This window comes from Anser cygnoides, chromosome 3, assembly GCF_040182565.1.
Source record: "Anser cygnoides isolate HZ-2024a breed goose chromosome 3, Taihu_goose_T2T_genome, whole genome shotgun sequence".
NCBI lineage: Eukaryota > Metazoa > Chordata > Aves > Anseriformes > Anatidae > Anser > Anser cygnoides.
This window is the reverse complement of record NC_089875.1, coordinates 54,394,045-54,411,019: the sequence shown is the minus strand read 5'-3', so window position 1 is coordinate 54,411,019 and position 16,975 is coordinate 54,394,045. Positions and strand designations below refer to the sequence as shown.

The following is a 16,975-nucleotide window of genomic DNA, read 5'->3' as shown; positions in this document are numbered from 1 at the left end:
GTCATATTTCCCAAATTCCTTTCAATGGTAAACACTGTTCTACAATTAAATGTATCCATGATATTAATCTCACCTCTCTTTCTTCAGCATAAACACCAAGAATGGATTGGATATATTCTTTTTTTCTGTCTGTTGCCTGAACAGAAATAGGCTTTTCTAGAGAGGGAAGGAAAAAAAAAAAAAAAAAAAAAAAAAAAAAACTTTTCTTAGCATCAGGTTATTTTATTTTCAATACAATGATACAATAGCAGGTGAGTTGAATATAATGTTTTAAACACAAAAGATTGCATCTGATAATTGGAGAACAAATTAGTTAGACTTATCTTGCATTGCTTTAGCCTTTACTTCTGCTTCTTCTTATCCAAGAAATATTCCATGTTAAAGGAAGAGGTTAAAAAATTACTTGCAACTGTCAACATTATTACAATGTGGTTTCTAGTTAGTAAGATGCTAAACTTAGGAAGTGAGAAACTTGAATTCCAGTTTTAGTGTTTCTTTTGCTAAAGTCATTTGCTTCACAATATGATATGGATGAGATGGTGTTTGATATACTGCCTTGATGTACAGTGAGGTGCTTTGTGATGTATGGACCCCCGGTGATTTGTGAAAGCTAAATATTAGTAATTCCTTGACTGCCCAAAATATGTTTAGGACTACATTCTGATTCCCTCATGCTGAATTGTTATACTACATTCGCTTTACTTCATAAACATAAACATGAATTATGCTAACACAGACTTTTACCATTACAGAAAGGAGCAGTCCTGTATTCTTATCGATCTGATGAAAGAATATCAGAGCTTGAGGTCAACAGTAATGAAAGTCATAGACAGTGCTGACAATGCTTCTGTGATCAAATCTATTTGGAAGGATCATGAAGATGTCAAGAGAACTTTATTGAAGGTAATTACATATATTTCATTTGAAGGATTTAAATGATCTTTGATTTTGTTAGGATTTTCTGTTTGAAATGTGCCATTGGGCTGTCTTTCAAGTTCCTTGAATTTACTGTCAAATCTTGACACACTGACATTCAAGATTCTTCTGATTCTGGTGAGGAAAGAATATAGTCCTTTCTGCCTTTCTTGTAAAATCCATTAATGGGTATTTGATTGTTGCTATTTTAACGTTTTAGGATCTAATGAATACATTTTCAAATGAATAATATACACCACAGGCCTAGAGATGAGTGCCTGAAGAACTAGATTTTTTTTTTTCTTTCATTGAGTCTTCATTAAACAAGCAAATATTTACGTCCACAGCATGAAGCTGCCAAGAATGACCTGAGTGATAAACAAAAAGACCTGGATACTTTCACCAATAAAGGAAAACATTTGTTAGCAGAATTGAAAAGAATGCGTAACTGTGACTGTACTGTGGTGAAAACAGATATGAACTCTGCGGTGGACAAATGGCTAGATGTAAGAATCTGGTGTTTTTACACAAAATACAGTTTTTAATTGAGCAAAGGTTAAAGTACTAGTATTTTCTTAGAATGTGCAGTTTTTTAGTAAAGTTTACTCTAAAATATATGATATTCAATATGATATCATAGGGATAGTGCACAGCAATGACATTAATTTGCTACACAAAAAATCTTATAACAGTGTATGAAAGTAACTGTTATAGATCTACTCAGTGCACATTTCTGAATATAAATTTGGATTGGATTCTTGCCTAATGTGTGCCAGTATTATTTCATGACAGTAAGTTTTACTAAATAAATAAAGCAGTAAATTACATTATATTAAGTTACACCATTAAAGATGTGAATACATTGGGAGAGATATTATAACAGAGAAACATAATATAGAAATTAATATCTTTCATTTTCATATTTATACTGCTTTGATAGCAAATTCTTTTATCACATGAGAAAGATAAATGTAGCTGTTTTTAATAACAAATTTTATTTGAACCTGAAATGATTTCCCAGTAAAATAAACAAACAAACAAACAAAACACATACAACTTTTTAGAAATAGTAACATATGATTTTTGTTTATTTTATGATCTAGGAAACTAAATTCAAATTAGATTTTAGAACTTTTGCATAACTCTAAGAGGAGAATTATTTTGCCTAGGCTAACTAATTATTTTTGATGCACTTGTCTTAAAATTGGCTTCAAAATCTAAAAGAAATCTAAAAATAATTTTTGAATGGTATTTATGTGTTCTCCTTTCTTAAAAGGTGTCAGAGAGGATTGAAGACAACATAGACCGTCTGAGTGTAAGTGTGTCTTTATGGGATGACATCCTGAAAATTGGAAAAGAAATGGATGGATGGTGTAATAAATGTATTTCTCAACTGAATGAAGGCATCGGCAACTTGAGTAACAGTCAGAGAATGGAGGTCATCCTGAAAGACTTTCAGGTGCTTACGCATAAATTGTTAATAAAAATGTTTTGGGCAAAAATCTCTAGTGATATAAGGCACATAGATAAACCTGCACTGCTGTAGACCAATGTGTCCCCTGCACAAGCAATGCTATCACAAATGCAGTGGCTAGCTGATGACACTTCAGCCTATATTTGAAGCTGTCTGCTTCTGACAGAAACAAGAATGGCACAGCTCTTACTCCATCTAAATGCCATAGTCATTTTGACTCTAGCAGTAGGTGACCATGTGTTCTTGCAAGGACAAAAATTTCAAAAATTTGGACATTGGACTGAACTATGGTCCAGTAGAAGCTCATGGAATATTTAGACAACCTCACCTGAGGTTAAGCAATGAGCAACTTCTAAAATCTCAGCTTAAAAGATAGATTCTCCAGCCAGTATAATAAAGTTATGGTGGACTGTAATGCAGATTTTAATGTCAGGTTATAACAAGTTCAGTAACATGCTCTCTTTCTTTTCTGAATAGTATTAAACAGATTTCGGAATATAATCAGTGTTCAGGAAGCATTCTGCCACCACTGGCTTAAAATGTACAGCAGGTCAACCATAGAATGAGTCATATTCTACTTCATTTGAAATAAATAATGTCCTTATGAAGGTGCACAGTGAACGTATACAAGTACAATAGAAGATGAAATGGTGCTAATTCAGTATTTTGCTGAGGACAAACTCTACCTAATGTCTTTGTGACAACCATGACAGTCAAACCACCTAACTTCATTACTATTTAAACCCAAACCACAGGTGTTACCTGATTTGAGGAGAGCCAAAACAACAGAAACCATGAGGACTGTGGGTACATCTGCAGTCACAGAATGCATAGTTCATAATACTTTTTCTGTACTGTCTTTTGCAAAGTCAGTAGGAAAGGCAGTTCACTGACACATTTCACATGGACAGAAAAGTCTCGTATATTGTCCATACCACTGGTCTCTTTCTCAATTAGCTAATATTAGCTAATATTATACACTCCTAGAACATCCCCTTGAGGATTCTTCTGAAGCCACCTGAATTTGTACCATTCATGAATGGTGCTGAAGTGTAGCTGTTTAATTCTGAAATCCACAGTCCAATCATTTAACTGGAGTGACCTGTTTGAATTTTTCAGAATGAAAGTCTGGGTAACGTGGTACAAACACTAAATTGTTGCCTAATACTTCAAAACTACAATTATACAGATTATATTTTTCTCTTTTATATTTCTGTTACTTTTAAAATAAACAGAATATTTATTTATAATGTGGATATCTATGACTGCAATAAATACAAGGTCCTGACGCGTCAGCGTACATATAACAGCATTTTTAATTCCATTTTGAGTGTGACTTTTAGTTCTGTCTATTTTTCTTCTGAGGTCTCATTTCCTTGTAATAAAAAACAGAGTACATCTATTATGCTTTGCATGCTACTTAGTGGAAGCTAACAACCACAGTAGATTTTTCCAGTCAAATAAACAATGACATTCCAATCTTTATTCAGCCACTTTAGGAAACTAAAGCTGTTGTATTTTAAATGCTAAAAATATGTCTGGTTATTTTAATGGAGGGAAAAAAATCTGAACCGATTCTAATAAAGGAAAAGAAATGGGAGAGCTTTAGAGAAGGAAACTGACAGAACTGTGCTTGCTGCTAGTTGCTAAACCTCATTATATTGCTGTTCATTTTTCTGACTGATGAAGCATCCTTTTGAAGCTCTAAAACCTTCTTGTAGTTTGTTATGAAACTTTAACTACATCTTTTCTACAGTCTCAAGTCAAGGATAAAGAACAGAAGCTGGAGCAGCTAAGCTCTAAAATTTCAGATCTCAAAGAACTGACTCATAGTCAAGAGCCTCCTGCAGATCTTCAGGTAAAATAAAGATACTGTTCATCACAGCCTATGCTTAACCATAAGTATTCTTTAGTAGTCTCAAATTAGCGTCCTGAACTAACTGTTACTAGATAAGGATAAAATAGGAGCACTGAAGATGAGCTCTTGAACTGTTGTTATTGGTTAGTTTCATAGATTTTTATATTCTAGGAGAGATGCAAAAGCAAAAATATGAATATTTTTGATGTTTGATTTTAAAGGGGAATTGATATGTGAGGTTATCAGTTTTCAACATGTCAGAAATTTTTAAAGGTAGTCTGACTTCTCTGATTTCCACAGCAAGGAAGTATCTCAGTAGATAATTATTTCAAACGCAGGTATCAGATTTTAACTGAACTTAATCTAACATTCAGGTCTTGTCCACATTTTGCACCGACTGTAAACATAAGCCTAAATTACTAATCAGATACTGATCAAGAACCCTATATTATCAAGATGTGCAAATTATGTAGTGATGCTTATGTTCTCAGAAATTATTTCCTTTATGTGAGAGAATAAAACTTCATGTTTAATCATATTTTTATAATAAATTTAATATCTATTCACTTACAGTGTAAAACCTAGAGCATATTATTTTGCAGTATATCCCTGCTAACCAACAGACACCTATTTCAAAATACTGAATATGATAAATACGATAAAAATGTGCACCATATCCACAGTAAAACAGTGGTAGATATTATCCTATTATAAGTTATTTGATTTACCTTTTATTAGTAAAATGTATACAACTAGCATCTACTATAATTTCATATAATGCTGTGATTAAACATTCTTTTTGTGTTTTCTTCAATCTGCTTTACAGTGAGATTCTCAGTACTCTTATTTCTCACCAATATCACCAATATTTATTGTATAAAGCTCATAGTAATTAGATCATGTTGTATATATATATATATGGCAAACTATTAAAAGAAATAAAAGATCAGCTGTTTAATTTATCAAAAGTAGATAATAACATTTTGCATTCTGGCTTTTAAGAAGTTAGTATCCCTTCTTTGGATTACTGTATATCTAAGATTTGATCCTGAATGGCTGATATTTTTTTATTCATGAAAGCATATTTAGTCATGGAGTAAATTTTTAATGTGTATAACTTTCCTACCTTACATTTTTTCAATATATTTCCAGTTTTCATAATAAATGTTTTAAGTATTTTTAAAGTTAACATTTTTCTTTTAGTTTATAGAATCAGATTTAAGGCAAAAGCTGGAACATGCCAAAGAAATGTCTGAGACAGCAAAAGAGACACTAAAAGATTTCAGTACTCAGAAGATGCAGTTACAGAATTTTATTGATCAGACAACAGACTGGTTAACAAAAGTGGAAGATACACTTTTAAGCTGTGCACATAATCTAGATCCTGAAGCTCTAAATAAAGTGAAGGTCAGTGTTGAAGAAAATGAATATATTTCTTTTTAATGCAGTGAACTTCTGTTTTTTATATATTTCATATATATTTGCTGGATCTTTAGTTTCAAGAATTCATTTCACTTGGCAAGTTCAGAAAGCATGGTCCAGATCCAGTGCTTCTTCCCTTGATTGTGTCTAGACTTGCAGTAGACCGTAGAATAAAGGAATGTATGGGAGGAGCAGAAATGCTTGAGAAAATAGAGGGCTCTTTCGTTTATTTTAAAATGTCATATTTATGTTATAACTTCATTTTCAGGAAACACAAAAAGACCTACAGCTTCAGCAGAGCAGCATTGATTCAGCCCGTGAGAACCTCAATGGACTGTGTCGCAAGTACCATTCTGTAGAGCTGGAAACTCTTGGTGGCACTGTCACTTCATTAATAAAGAAATATGAGGCTGTGAATCAGCTCTGTTCCAGAACGCAGGCCAGCTTGCAAGAGTCCTTGGAAAAACATTTCCTCTGTGAGTCTTCAGGCTCATTAATATGAACCGTTAGCCCACAGCCATGAATCATTCTGGAGCCTGCCAGAGTTTCCAGTGATGTCACTTGCAATTACAACTTTATTTTTGTATGGAGCCTTTCAGAAAGTTAGCAAATGGTCATTTACCATCTGCTATGAAACAATGCATTTTACAAAAACAGAATTCAAATTTAGACATGTAATGTACATGAATGGCAACTCACCTTTCTTCAACTTCTATGTTACTGCCTCATATTCTCACAGATTCTTCCTTAGTATACATCTCTAATGCATAAATACACTTTGTGTATTTGCTATTCAGAGATGTATTTAACCATATGGAAATCTTTATAATGCAAAAGTCCTCATCTGGAGTAGTTCCTGGTTTCTCTGGGAAATAAGTGGAGAGAAGTAGATATTTTTTAATCTTAGATATTAATCTAGATGTTTATCTAACATCAAATTAGGATAAATAGTAGCCTGGAAGTGTCTGTCTTTCCATTGACTATAAAGGGGAACCTAGTATGACTCTTGAAATTTGGATGTTTGCTGTGTAAACATCTGACTTTTTGTGAAATGAATCTCATCACCCAGTGTCACTAAAGACAGTGAGGCTCATCCTGTTAGCTATTACACATGGTTTCCGAAGGATAAATGAAGTGTGGGAGACAGCTGCACAGTATTGTGGTTAATGCTGCTTTTTTAAAAAAAACAAACATATATATATATATACATATATATCCTCTTATCTATATTTTTTTATTAAATAAGATTCTATGCAAGAATTCCAGGAATGGTTTTCTGATGTGAAGGCTGCAGTAAAAGCATCATCTGACAGGTCTGGAGACAGCAAAGCTATAGAGGCAAAGCTACATGATTTGCAGGTATAGTAAAAAAATAATAAAAAAAAAAATAGTAATTGACAGTACAATTACATGTACCAAATTATATCTCTAAAATAATTTGTAGAACCTACCATGCATATGATTTTGTTTCCAATAAGGTAATGTAAGACTAGTTCAACAAAGTTACATGTTCTGTAAAGGAAACACAGTTTACATTCACTGTTCTGAAATATCAGAGTTTAATTTCTGGAAGGTTAAGAGGTTGATGTATCTGAACTATTATTTTTTTCTGATTTTTAATCCCCTGCCCTGCCCTGCCCTGCCCTGCCCTGCCCTCCCCTCCCCTTCCCCTATTCTCTTTTACGGTTAGTCAGTCATTCAGATTTACACTGAGGTATCAAATCTTGTCCGTTTTTCCTGGGACAGAGCACAAACAGAGCAGACAGCTAGTGCAAGCAACCATAATTACTGAAATGTCTAACATCTTTGGGACATCAATAAACTATCCAGAGAAAGACAGGGCTGTCTTGGGAACAGATAGGAAAATCAAGCTCTGTGAATTATAGCATCATTTAATAAAATTTTATTTGAACTATCCATTGGATTTTTTTCCACTTCTAGACATTGTTCTCATCTTCTAATACAAAATATTGCTTATCTTTATTAAGTCTTGCATGTTTAAACTGTATTCTTTCATCACACAGATTGTGCTGGATTCTATTAGTGAGGGACAAAACAAGTTAGATGCTGCCTGCAAGGAAGGAGAAAGTTTGTATGCTTGCTTACCCAAACCAGTTGTGATCCATATTCAGGAGCAAATAGTAAAGTCTAATCAGAACTTCAATGAATTCTTCAAACAGTGTCTAAATGATAAGCAGGCCCTGGAAGCTTGTGCCTCACACCTTGGAAGGTAAGTTGAAGATAAACTGCATGAAATGTTCAGACTGTGGAAGTACAGGACACAATTTGAAATGATTTCCAGTTACTCTAGTCCTGTTTGCTCCTTTTCTTTGGAAATATTTAAGACAAAATGAAGTTCTCTTCAAAAAACTAATAATAAAAATAATAATCCAGCAGGTCCAGCTCTGAGAGTATTAGCTTAAGTGTCAGGATTATATATGTGGAAGAACTGTGTAGCTCACGTGATCCCAGATCAGAAGTTGGGGTCTCAGTAATTCAAATGCACTTTCCTGGGAGGAAAAGGTATGATGAATTTTCAAGTTCTGCCCTGGCATTTGAAGATAGTATGTGCTTTCTGAACAGCTGGCACCCGTCCTGTCCTATTCCAGATGTACATATTTCCTAAAGAGCTAGTAAGAAAACACTCTTAAATTAACACCTTGGGCTGGAATTTGAGGAGATCAAATGCTTTTAGGTATAATTAGATTCAAAACTTGCTAATTGAAAGCAAAGTTGGTGTGTCAATAATGATAAAAGAGCAAGGTGGGTTGGTGTGCCTTCATGTAAGTAAAAAGCTTGCAAACATAGGAACTTAGAGCCTGTTTTGCTGAGTTCTGAACACTCCAGATTCTACTTATGTTCTGTCAGAGAAATTAAAAGCGCAACACTCCAGGTATTGTATGTATCAATACTGAGTAAATATCAATTTCTATCCATTTTTTTTCTCTTAAAAATATCATTATGAGGATTTGGAAAAAAATATTTTTTTTTGCTCTGTCTTTATTGAGTCTAGTAATAAATAAAAGCACTGCCACTTTAAATTTTGAAGGCTTCTTTTCTCACTGTAGTTCCCATGATTTTCCTGAACATATTTAGAGAGTTGCTGAATATTTTTAGATTAGTAGTCACCGTGGAATTATGTTTTGTGTACAACTCCTATTTGCTAAGAATGAAACGTATACCTAGCTTTGCTTTCCCGGTCTTTTGGATATTGAAAGAACTGAGTTAACTTCTTGCTAACTTCACTACACCTGAGAAATATTTTTTAAGTAAATATTTATCTGTTCTGTAGTTTTGAAGATCACTACAAGAAACTCAGCCTGTGGATACATGACATGGAAGAAAGAATAAGCACAGAAGCATTAGGAGAGAGCAAACAGCTTATTCCCGAGAAGAAAAAGGAGGTGCAGAAAGTGGAAAACTTCCTGGAAGAGTTACTGACTTCAAGGTAGTATGAAACACTTTTCCTAAAATGCTCTCACTTTTTCCTCTGTTAAAGTAATACTGAAACTGAACTGTTTGGGTAAAGTGTGCTTGTGAAAGACAGAGAAAAGTGTTGCAATATACTCTAAAAATAGACTGAGTCCAGATATTCCCAGTTTTAAGGAAATTTGAACTTCAAGACAATTCCAAAATTTGATGTAGACACATTTCTCATTAAGAAAAGTGTATCTTAGTTCATTAATAAATGGAGCCTGAAAAATATCATTGTTAGTAAAAGCAATAGTAAAAACATCATTTATCATCATATCAATTTATAAAATTTTCTTTTTTTTTTCATTTTCTGTCCTACAACACCTAGATCCAACTGGGTTAGCAGATTCTACTTTCCTATAGAGTTTACTGTATAAAGAGACCAAATAACATTATTGAATAACATTAATATTATTTACTAATAAATTGGCTGAGAAATATTTCTAGATTTTAGACTCAGTGAGTGGATCATCATCCAGGCAAAGTAATGGCTGTTTTTTACTACATTGTGTCTTTTCAATTTTGTTATTATTGTTATTATTGTTAGGTTAGTGAAGATTGAAAAGAAATAGTAGTCAGCTGTTCAAGGCTCACAGCATGCTAAAAAGAAACACACAGTCACTATCTATCCTCTTGAGACTGTTGCAAGACATTTTGGTCTATATAAATTCCTTTTATTCACAGGATATCAGGAAAGGTGATCCAGTAGTAGATTAACTGAGGCTGTATAAGGCCAGAGTTTTAATTCCCTTTGCTGAGCCTTGTACTGAACCCCAGAGTTAGAGTCTAATGCTGGGCAAATGGCCTGACTTTTCCATCATGCATTCCTACGTGTCAAAGACTATAAACTGCTCAGAAGTTTTGGCAGGTAAAAAAAAGGTAGCAGTTTATAAAGAACTGGGTGCCTGATAGCCAAAAAGAAAATAAGTTAGCTTTTAATTTAAATGTGCAACACAAAGATTCCAGTGTGATAATTTGGAGTATTAAAATCTGCAAGAAATGGCACTGTACACAAGTACAGATATTAGTCAATACATACTGCTAATATTTCCTTTCAGTCTCTCCCAGCTAGCTTTTCTGTTAGACATTAACATTGGTGGAGCAGATGATTGTCAGCACCCTTCATGACTTCTCATAGTTGCTATAACAGTGTCATATGCTTTTTGAAACTGATTTTCAGTCTCAATATTTTTCTTTCAGGGAATCTTTTGATAAGCTGTCCCAAATGGCACAGGTTTTAAATGAGGAAGGACATGGTGCAGGAAAGGAAGTGCGCCTGGCCTCTCAGCATCTCACCAATTATCAAAACATGGTCAAAACAGTCAAGGATAAGCTGAGAACATGTCAGCTTGCACTCCAGGAGCATCTCACTTTGGAGGAGGCATTGCAGAGCATGTGGTCATGGGTGAAAGAGGTTCAGGATAAACTGGCGACATCAGAGAGCACAGTCGGTAGCAAAGCCACACTAGAGAAACGACTGACAGAAATTCAGGTAAAGCTAAAACTGGAGAGTATACATCAATTAACATTGTGTGAGGGCCACATTAATGGAAAAGAAATAATTTTGTATTTTATTCTTCATACTGTTATTAAGGAGTGGAATTTGAATTTAAAGTGATCTTAACAAATTGGGAGATGCAGTGTGAGAAATAAGATAAAGTGTAATGAAGACAGATGTAAGGTATTGTAGTTAATGAAGAATAACCAACTATGAAAATGTGTATTCAGGTTAAAAAAAAAAAATCTTTCTAATGGAGGGGAAGCCTTGGAATCGTTCACATGGAGACTCTATGACATATCTGTTACAGTAGGTCTTCAAGGACAGAAGGACAGATTAGGAAGGTCATCAGTGTAGGAGATCCCACTGTATGTTGCTGTCTTTCTGTGCAGTGCTTAACCTATTCATTATCTACTGCAATGTGAGCAATATTTTAGGAACTGCAATGTGAGCAATATTTTAGGATGACCAATGCAGAGAAATACCTGTATGGCTTTTGGGAAAACTGTTGGATTACTTGCATATATCAGGGTACAGACACTAACAAAAACAGGTGCCTAGGAATTCATACATGGTATGGTTATCAAGGGTAAATGGTGTCTTCTACTGGAAGTATAACAACTTTCATCTCTCAGCAGATTTCACTTAATATTTTGATTTATTTTGCCTCACAGGAAATCCTCTTACTCAAAGGTGATGGTGAAGTTAAGTTGAACATGGCCATTGGCAAAGGAGAACAAGCACTTAGAAGCAGCAATGAGGAAGGACAAAAGGTGATACATACAGAGCTACAAACGCTGAAGGATGTATGGAATGACATCATTAGCACATCAGTGAATTGGCAGAGGTAAACTAACTAGAAAACACAGCTCAAACTCTCATATCTTTGCTTACCACAAAAGAGGTACCTTACAGCACACCATTCATTCCAGTCCATTCATTCACACCTGAGGGGAAAGCTACATACATCATCAGAAAGAATCAAAATTACCTGAAAAAATACATCCTTCTATAAAAAAAGCAAAGAGTTGACCCTATCAGCTGAATCAAGTTTCATATGAGATGGTCACTTAAGAAGAAGTAGTAATCATACAAATTCATTCAAAGAAAAATCTAGAAAGGGCTTACTGAAATATTGAACCTGTACTGGGGCAGGACCAAGAACAGCTGACAAATATTTTTCTACTTTTTCCCTACAAAACTCTAGGAGGGTTCCTCAATTATCTTTCTCTTTTTTTTTCCCTTGCCTTGCCTTTTCTATAATTTGAATTAAATCTAATAAAATTTAAAAAAAAAAAAGACTTAATATCCACTCCAAATAACATTTCCTGAAAATGAAGCTAATTTATTCTTACCTTAACTTTAGTGGAAATTAAAAGTTTTTGTTATTGCCCGTGTGAGAACTTTTTAATATATTTGAAGGCCCCCAACATCTCTTTCTGGACCTCTTTTATCCATGTTTCTGTTTCAATAAATTGCAGACTACTGCTAGTTTGTCTACATTTTTCATAAAAGATAATAATTTAAAATGGACTCATGTCTTATGGTATTTGAGAACTTATTAATTATGAATAGAATATCACTATTTTCTACTTTATATAACAACCTTCTTAATACAGTCCAGAATTAGATTTTCCTTTCTTTCCAACAGGATAATATTGCCTTTTTTTTTTTTTTTTTTTTTTACTTCTTTATCCTATGCAATTTCCAAATCCCTTTCCACAGTATCGCTCCCAGTTCTGTAGTTGTAGACCTGACTTCTCCCTCCTAAGCAGAGATTTTTTTTCTTCATCAAATTCCATCTTTCTTTTCTTCTTTTAACAACATCTGGCATTTAAATCCTGTTATCCATACTAGCTGCATGCCGTCCCTTGTTGCTTTCATCTATGGGTTTTACAAGCACTGTCTCTTTCAATAATGACCCTAGTCATTATTGGATAGAAACGGGCCCTTCTGCATGATCTTAATTCCTTAGCTCACTAATGAAAACAAAGCTTTCTCTGCATTAGAAAACTGACATAGATCTGTTTGTTAGATTATCAGAGTACTAGGGTATCTGAGTCTTAAATATCAGTTGTCAATGAGCTATGGTATGAAATTGCAGTCAATTAGAAGTGATGCCACTTTCTTACTTATTCCAAAATTGTAATACAATGCTATGTAGAAAATTATGGTGGGAAGCCTTTAAGATTTCATTTTAATTTCATCCACTTTGTGTCATAAAATATTGTTTATATTACTATAACATTACATTACAATATTACTATTACATTTTAAACAAAATCTCTACTACACTCTCAGCTGCTGTTAAGTCCAGTGGAATCAGAATTACATTCCTCAACCAAGTCCCAGAAAGACCTAGAGATCTGCTAGAAGGAGCAAAATATAACAGAAGGGTATATTTCTTCTCAATGATAAAATGGACAATTTATAATTTATTCATTCTTTAAAAAGTTACCAGGAGCTCTCTTAATTGTCAATAACATAATAGGATGCTGTACATTTTGTTACTGTGGTCATAAGGAGCTCTAATAATGCTCTATATTTTGATTTGCTAGACAAACACTGAAATGTGCATTTCATTAGTCTGAGACAGAAAGATTGCTCATGTAACCTGTACTAGGGAAGCAGTTGTATCAGGTTATATGTAGTAGCCCAATGAACACAGAAATTCTAGAATAACATGGATTAAGTTGACACAAAACTAAAACAAGATGAAGGAAAAAGCACATATTAGATGTATTAAAGATGTCTGTATAATGTAAAAATTAGGGTATATGCAGGCTCTTTTTTTTTTTTTTAGACCTTTCGAATGTTCTCATCTGTACTGTATATGTTTCTTTTAATGTAAGCTGCCTAGAGTCTATCATTAGCCAGTGGAATGAGTACCTGGAAAGGAAAAACCAACTGGAGCAGTGGTTAGAGAAACTGAATCACAAAGTGGAACAGCCTTTAGAACCACAGATTGGTCTGAAGGAGAAGTTTGCTCAGCTGGACCATTTCCAAGCTATTGTTTCTGAAATAGAGGATCACTCTGGTGATTTACAACAACTCATTGAAAAGGCTGCAGAACTTCATGAAAAAACTGAGGATGTTTTTTTTGGAGCAGCAGCTCGAGAAGAACTAAAAACACAGTTTAATGATATCGCAGCAGTAGCCAAGGTAAGAAAAAAGCAAAGGTCTCCATTTCAAGTAAGTAAAATGTATGGACACCTGTATAAAGACTAACATTTTGATTTTTTATATTTTTATATAATAATATATAATATATAATAATAAATATAATTATATATATATATAATTTTATAGCGAATGAAGGATTGATTGTGTTTGAATAGTTTTGAATAGTTTGAATAGACAGTATTGGATACATGCAGACTGCTGAAAAAGTCAGTATGGCATCCAGAAAGTATAACTAACAAACTAATATGCTGGAGCACGGTGAAAATGTCAATAAGCACATTAAAATAGAGGAGTAATAAATGAAGGAGAAAATAAATGAATGTAATACAATTGGATTTTCCAAAAGCCTCTGACAAGTGTCCACACAAAGGATTATGAACTTTCTAACGTTCTTAAATAATTACAAATGATAAGGAAGTATAAGGGAAATTGCCCACAAATATTTGCCAGATTCATGTGCTCTCCCTAGATAGCATGGGAGAGAATAGTTGGTCAGATGAACCATTATACAGGCCCAGTAGAGCACTTGTCATGTGCTGAGCACTTGAGGCAGGTATTTCTACTTTGCCCACATCAGAGCAGACAGATACTGACATCCTGTCAGTCTGAGGCCATGCTGTGTTTCTTGTGCCTGCATGAACTTCTCTGTTTGGTGGAGACTGGGGCCTGGAACATGTTGTAAATTCATCACCTGTAGGGTAGCAGTGTCCAACAGCATCACAGCACTGGCAGGCTGAGAAAAGAATTGATGCTGGGCATAGAAGATGGGCCAAGTTTGGCTAGCTGATGTGCCAGATGAAGCTACTGCTCCCTTCTCCACTTGCTGTGATGGCAGAAATTGTTGACAACTTTGCAGTCTTTCCTTTGGGAGAGAAAAACACTGATTGCAATTGGTAAAAGTCACTGCCATCAGAAGAGAAACAGTTTCCCTCTACTCTCCCTGTCTACTAGTGTTACATTTTTGTATGTAAACAAAAGTAAAGAAGGGTGCGTCTTTGGCTTTCCTGATACTCTTCTGCTGCCTTCAGAAGACACCTACCTTTTTTTTTTTTTTTAAGTCAGGCACATGTGTACGTTTCCTTACTTGGTCGTTGGACAAAATGCATTAAGAGGTAAAAATTTTTAGAATTTACTTTAGGTCATCTTAGTTTAGCTATTAACCATCAAAGAAAGATTCTGACAAAGAAACATTCACATCTCAGTTCATTTTTGGTTACTTTTGAGAAACATTCCTGAGAATTTTAAGAACAAATCTATGGTCAAACCAAAGGCCAGCCTAGACCAAAACACTAGTTCACCTGTAAGGTAAACTGGCCCCACTTTAAGCTTATGTTAGAACACTGATATGAAGCCATGCAGTTGTTGTATGTCTATGTAAGGGAAAGAGTCTTCCAGGGGTGCAAGGCATATGGCCTCGAGATAGCCACTACTTCTGATCTGATGCCTAAAAGAAGGACTCAGCACCATAAAAACCTTTTGCACTTTTGAACAGCAGAACTCATTTGTGGGCTTCATATTGGACATCTCCGTGACTTTGCTTAGCATTTATAGAGACTTATTTCTTCTAAAAAAAATTAAAAAAAAGCTATATTTCTGCCAGCATTCCTGTCCAGAGCAACCTAAACCAAACTTTGTGCAGTGTAGCACTGTGTTCTGTTGCTATAAGCTGCTACAAGTTCTGCTGCTCAGTAATCAAATGGATGCAGAGCAGTTCTTTGTGATATTACGTCCTTGAAGTCTGGACAGAAGCCAGGAAAGTGTTTTAGCAATTTAACAGCTTTTTGTTTGTTTGTTTGTTTTGTTTTTAAATCTGAAAAATAGGACAAAATGAAGAAAGTAGAAGATATTGTGAAGGATCATTTGTTATACCTTGATGCTGTGCATGAATTCACAGACTGGCTCCATTCTGCAAAGGAAGAGCTGCACCGCTGGTCAGATGCAACTGGAGATACATCAACGATACAGAAAAAACTGGCCAAAATCAAAGTAAGAAATATTAGCTGTCATGATTTCATCTGTGATTCAGAACCTATGCTCTAAAATAGGCCACAGCCAAAAACCTGTGGGATCTTGCTCTTTGTGTATTTGAAGTGGTGATTATATTTCAGTGAGCTGAAAGCAGCTTTTCTAAGCTGTGATGTCTTTTTGCCTGCCTTGCCATACTAAACTGATGGAGTGAAAGTACAATCAATCAGACCTGAGTTAGCCACTGCATGCGTGGAAACTATTTTCAAGAGTGGAAGCCCAGTGGCATCACAGAAAAATATGGCTTAGCTGATTAATAAATACCATTCTGTCCTCATCTCCAAATATGTTTTCTCCATAAACAGTGTTGTCTGAATCATTCAGAAACAACCTTTTGTGATTTTCACGAAGTGGAGATGCATTACACAGTTCAAGGATCCTCAAACACAGTAGAAATGTGTGTTGCCTCTTTATGTATACTCTCCTTATCCTGGCATCTCTCTGTGTCCATCCATTCCTAGGCATTTGAGTGTCTGAGCAAGTTACATATTTCTGAACACAGCATTAAAGCAGACTTCATGTTTTTCTCATGCCTGATGTTTACATTCAAATAGTCATGCTAACAGCATTTTAGCCTGCTCCTAAACTTGAGGGCGGGCCTGTGAGCAGAGTAGATGAGGGTTCAGGATAGCCAGATCAAATTATAGATTTGTTGTTTACTCCTGAAAAGTTTTTAGTCTCCTTTGCATTCAAACTCCCCATGTATAATATGAGAAAGGGAGGAGACAGTAATTCCTAGTTCATAAGACGAAGAAAGTAACATTTTTTTCTGGCATGCAGTGATTGGGATGATATTTATATTTTCCAACTTCTAAAGCTGAAAACTAAAAAAAAAAAAAAATTCTCGTAGCCTGTGTAAGAATGAAATAGAACACTGTAGAAAGAATTTATTAAAAACCAAAACCAACAACAACAAAAAGCATGTGTAACCAATTATGGCACATCGCAGATCATGAGTAGGCTGCAGAATGCTTTTTTTCAGCAGCACAGTAATGTTCTTAAAACTGCTACGTGCAGCTCTGTACCAGTGTTTGTTATGAAAAACATCTCAAATCAGTTTCTTTCTTCATCTTACCTTAAACAATACTTTTCAGTATCTGAAAAAAAAAATATATGTATATAGTTC

General features: G+C 34.6%; 1 protein-coding gene across 17 annotated transcripts in view; it reads left to right on the top strand.

Moving 5' to 3' along the window:
- SYNE1 (spectrin repeat containing nuclear envelope protein 1) overlaps positions 1-16,975 on the top strand; it is a 311,711-nt gene that overhangs the window by 121,432 nt on the left and 173,304 nt on the right. For all 17 annotated transcript variants that reach the window (XM_013178233.3, XM_048076956.2, XM_048076961.2 and 14 more), the window contains 13 exons: positions 753-903; positions 1,263-1,421; positions 2,192-2,374; positions 4,146-4,247; positions 5,451-5,654; positions 5,938-6,145; positions 6,916-7,028; positions 7,694-7,899; positions 8,962-9,117; positions 10,344-10,635; positions 11,316-11,488; positions 13,494-13,803; positions 15,646-15,810. In XM_013178233.3, coding sequence (XP_013033687.3) covers positions 753-903; positions 1,263-1,421; positions 2,192-2,374; positions 4,146-4,247; positions 5,451-5,654; positions 5,938-6,145; positions 6,916-7,028; positions 7,694-7,899; positions 8,962-9,117; positions 10,344-10,635; positions 11,316-11,488; positions 13,494-13,803; positions 15,646-15,810 — 2,422 coding nt within the window. The remainder of the gene's footprint in view (positions 1-752; positions 904-1,262; positions 1,422-2,191; positions 2,375-4,145; positions 4,248-5,450; positions 5,655-5,937; positions 6,146-6,915; positions 7,029-7,693; positions 7,900-8,961; positions 9,118-10,343; positions 10,636-11,315; positions 11,489-13,493; positions 13,804-15,645; positions 15,811-16,975) is intronic.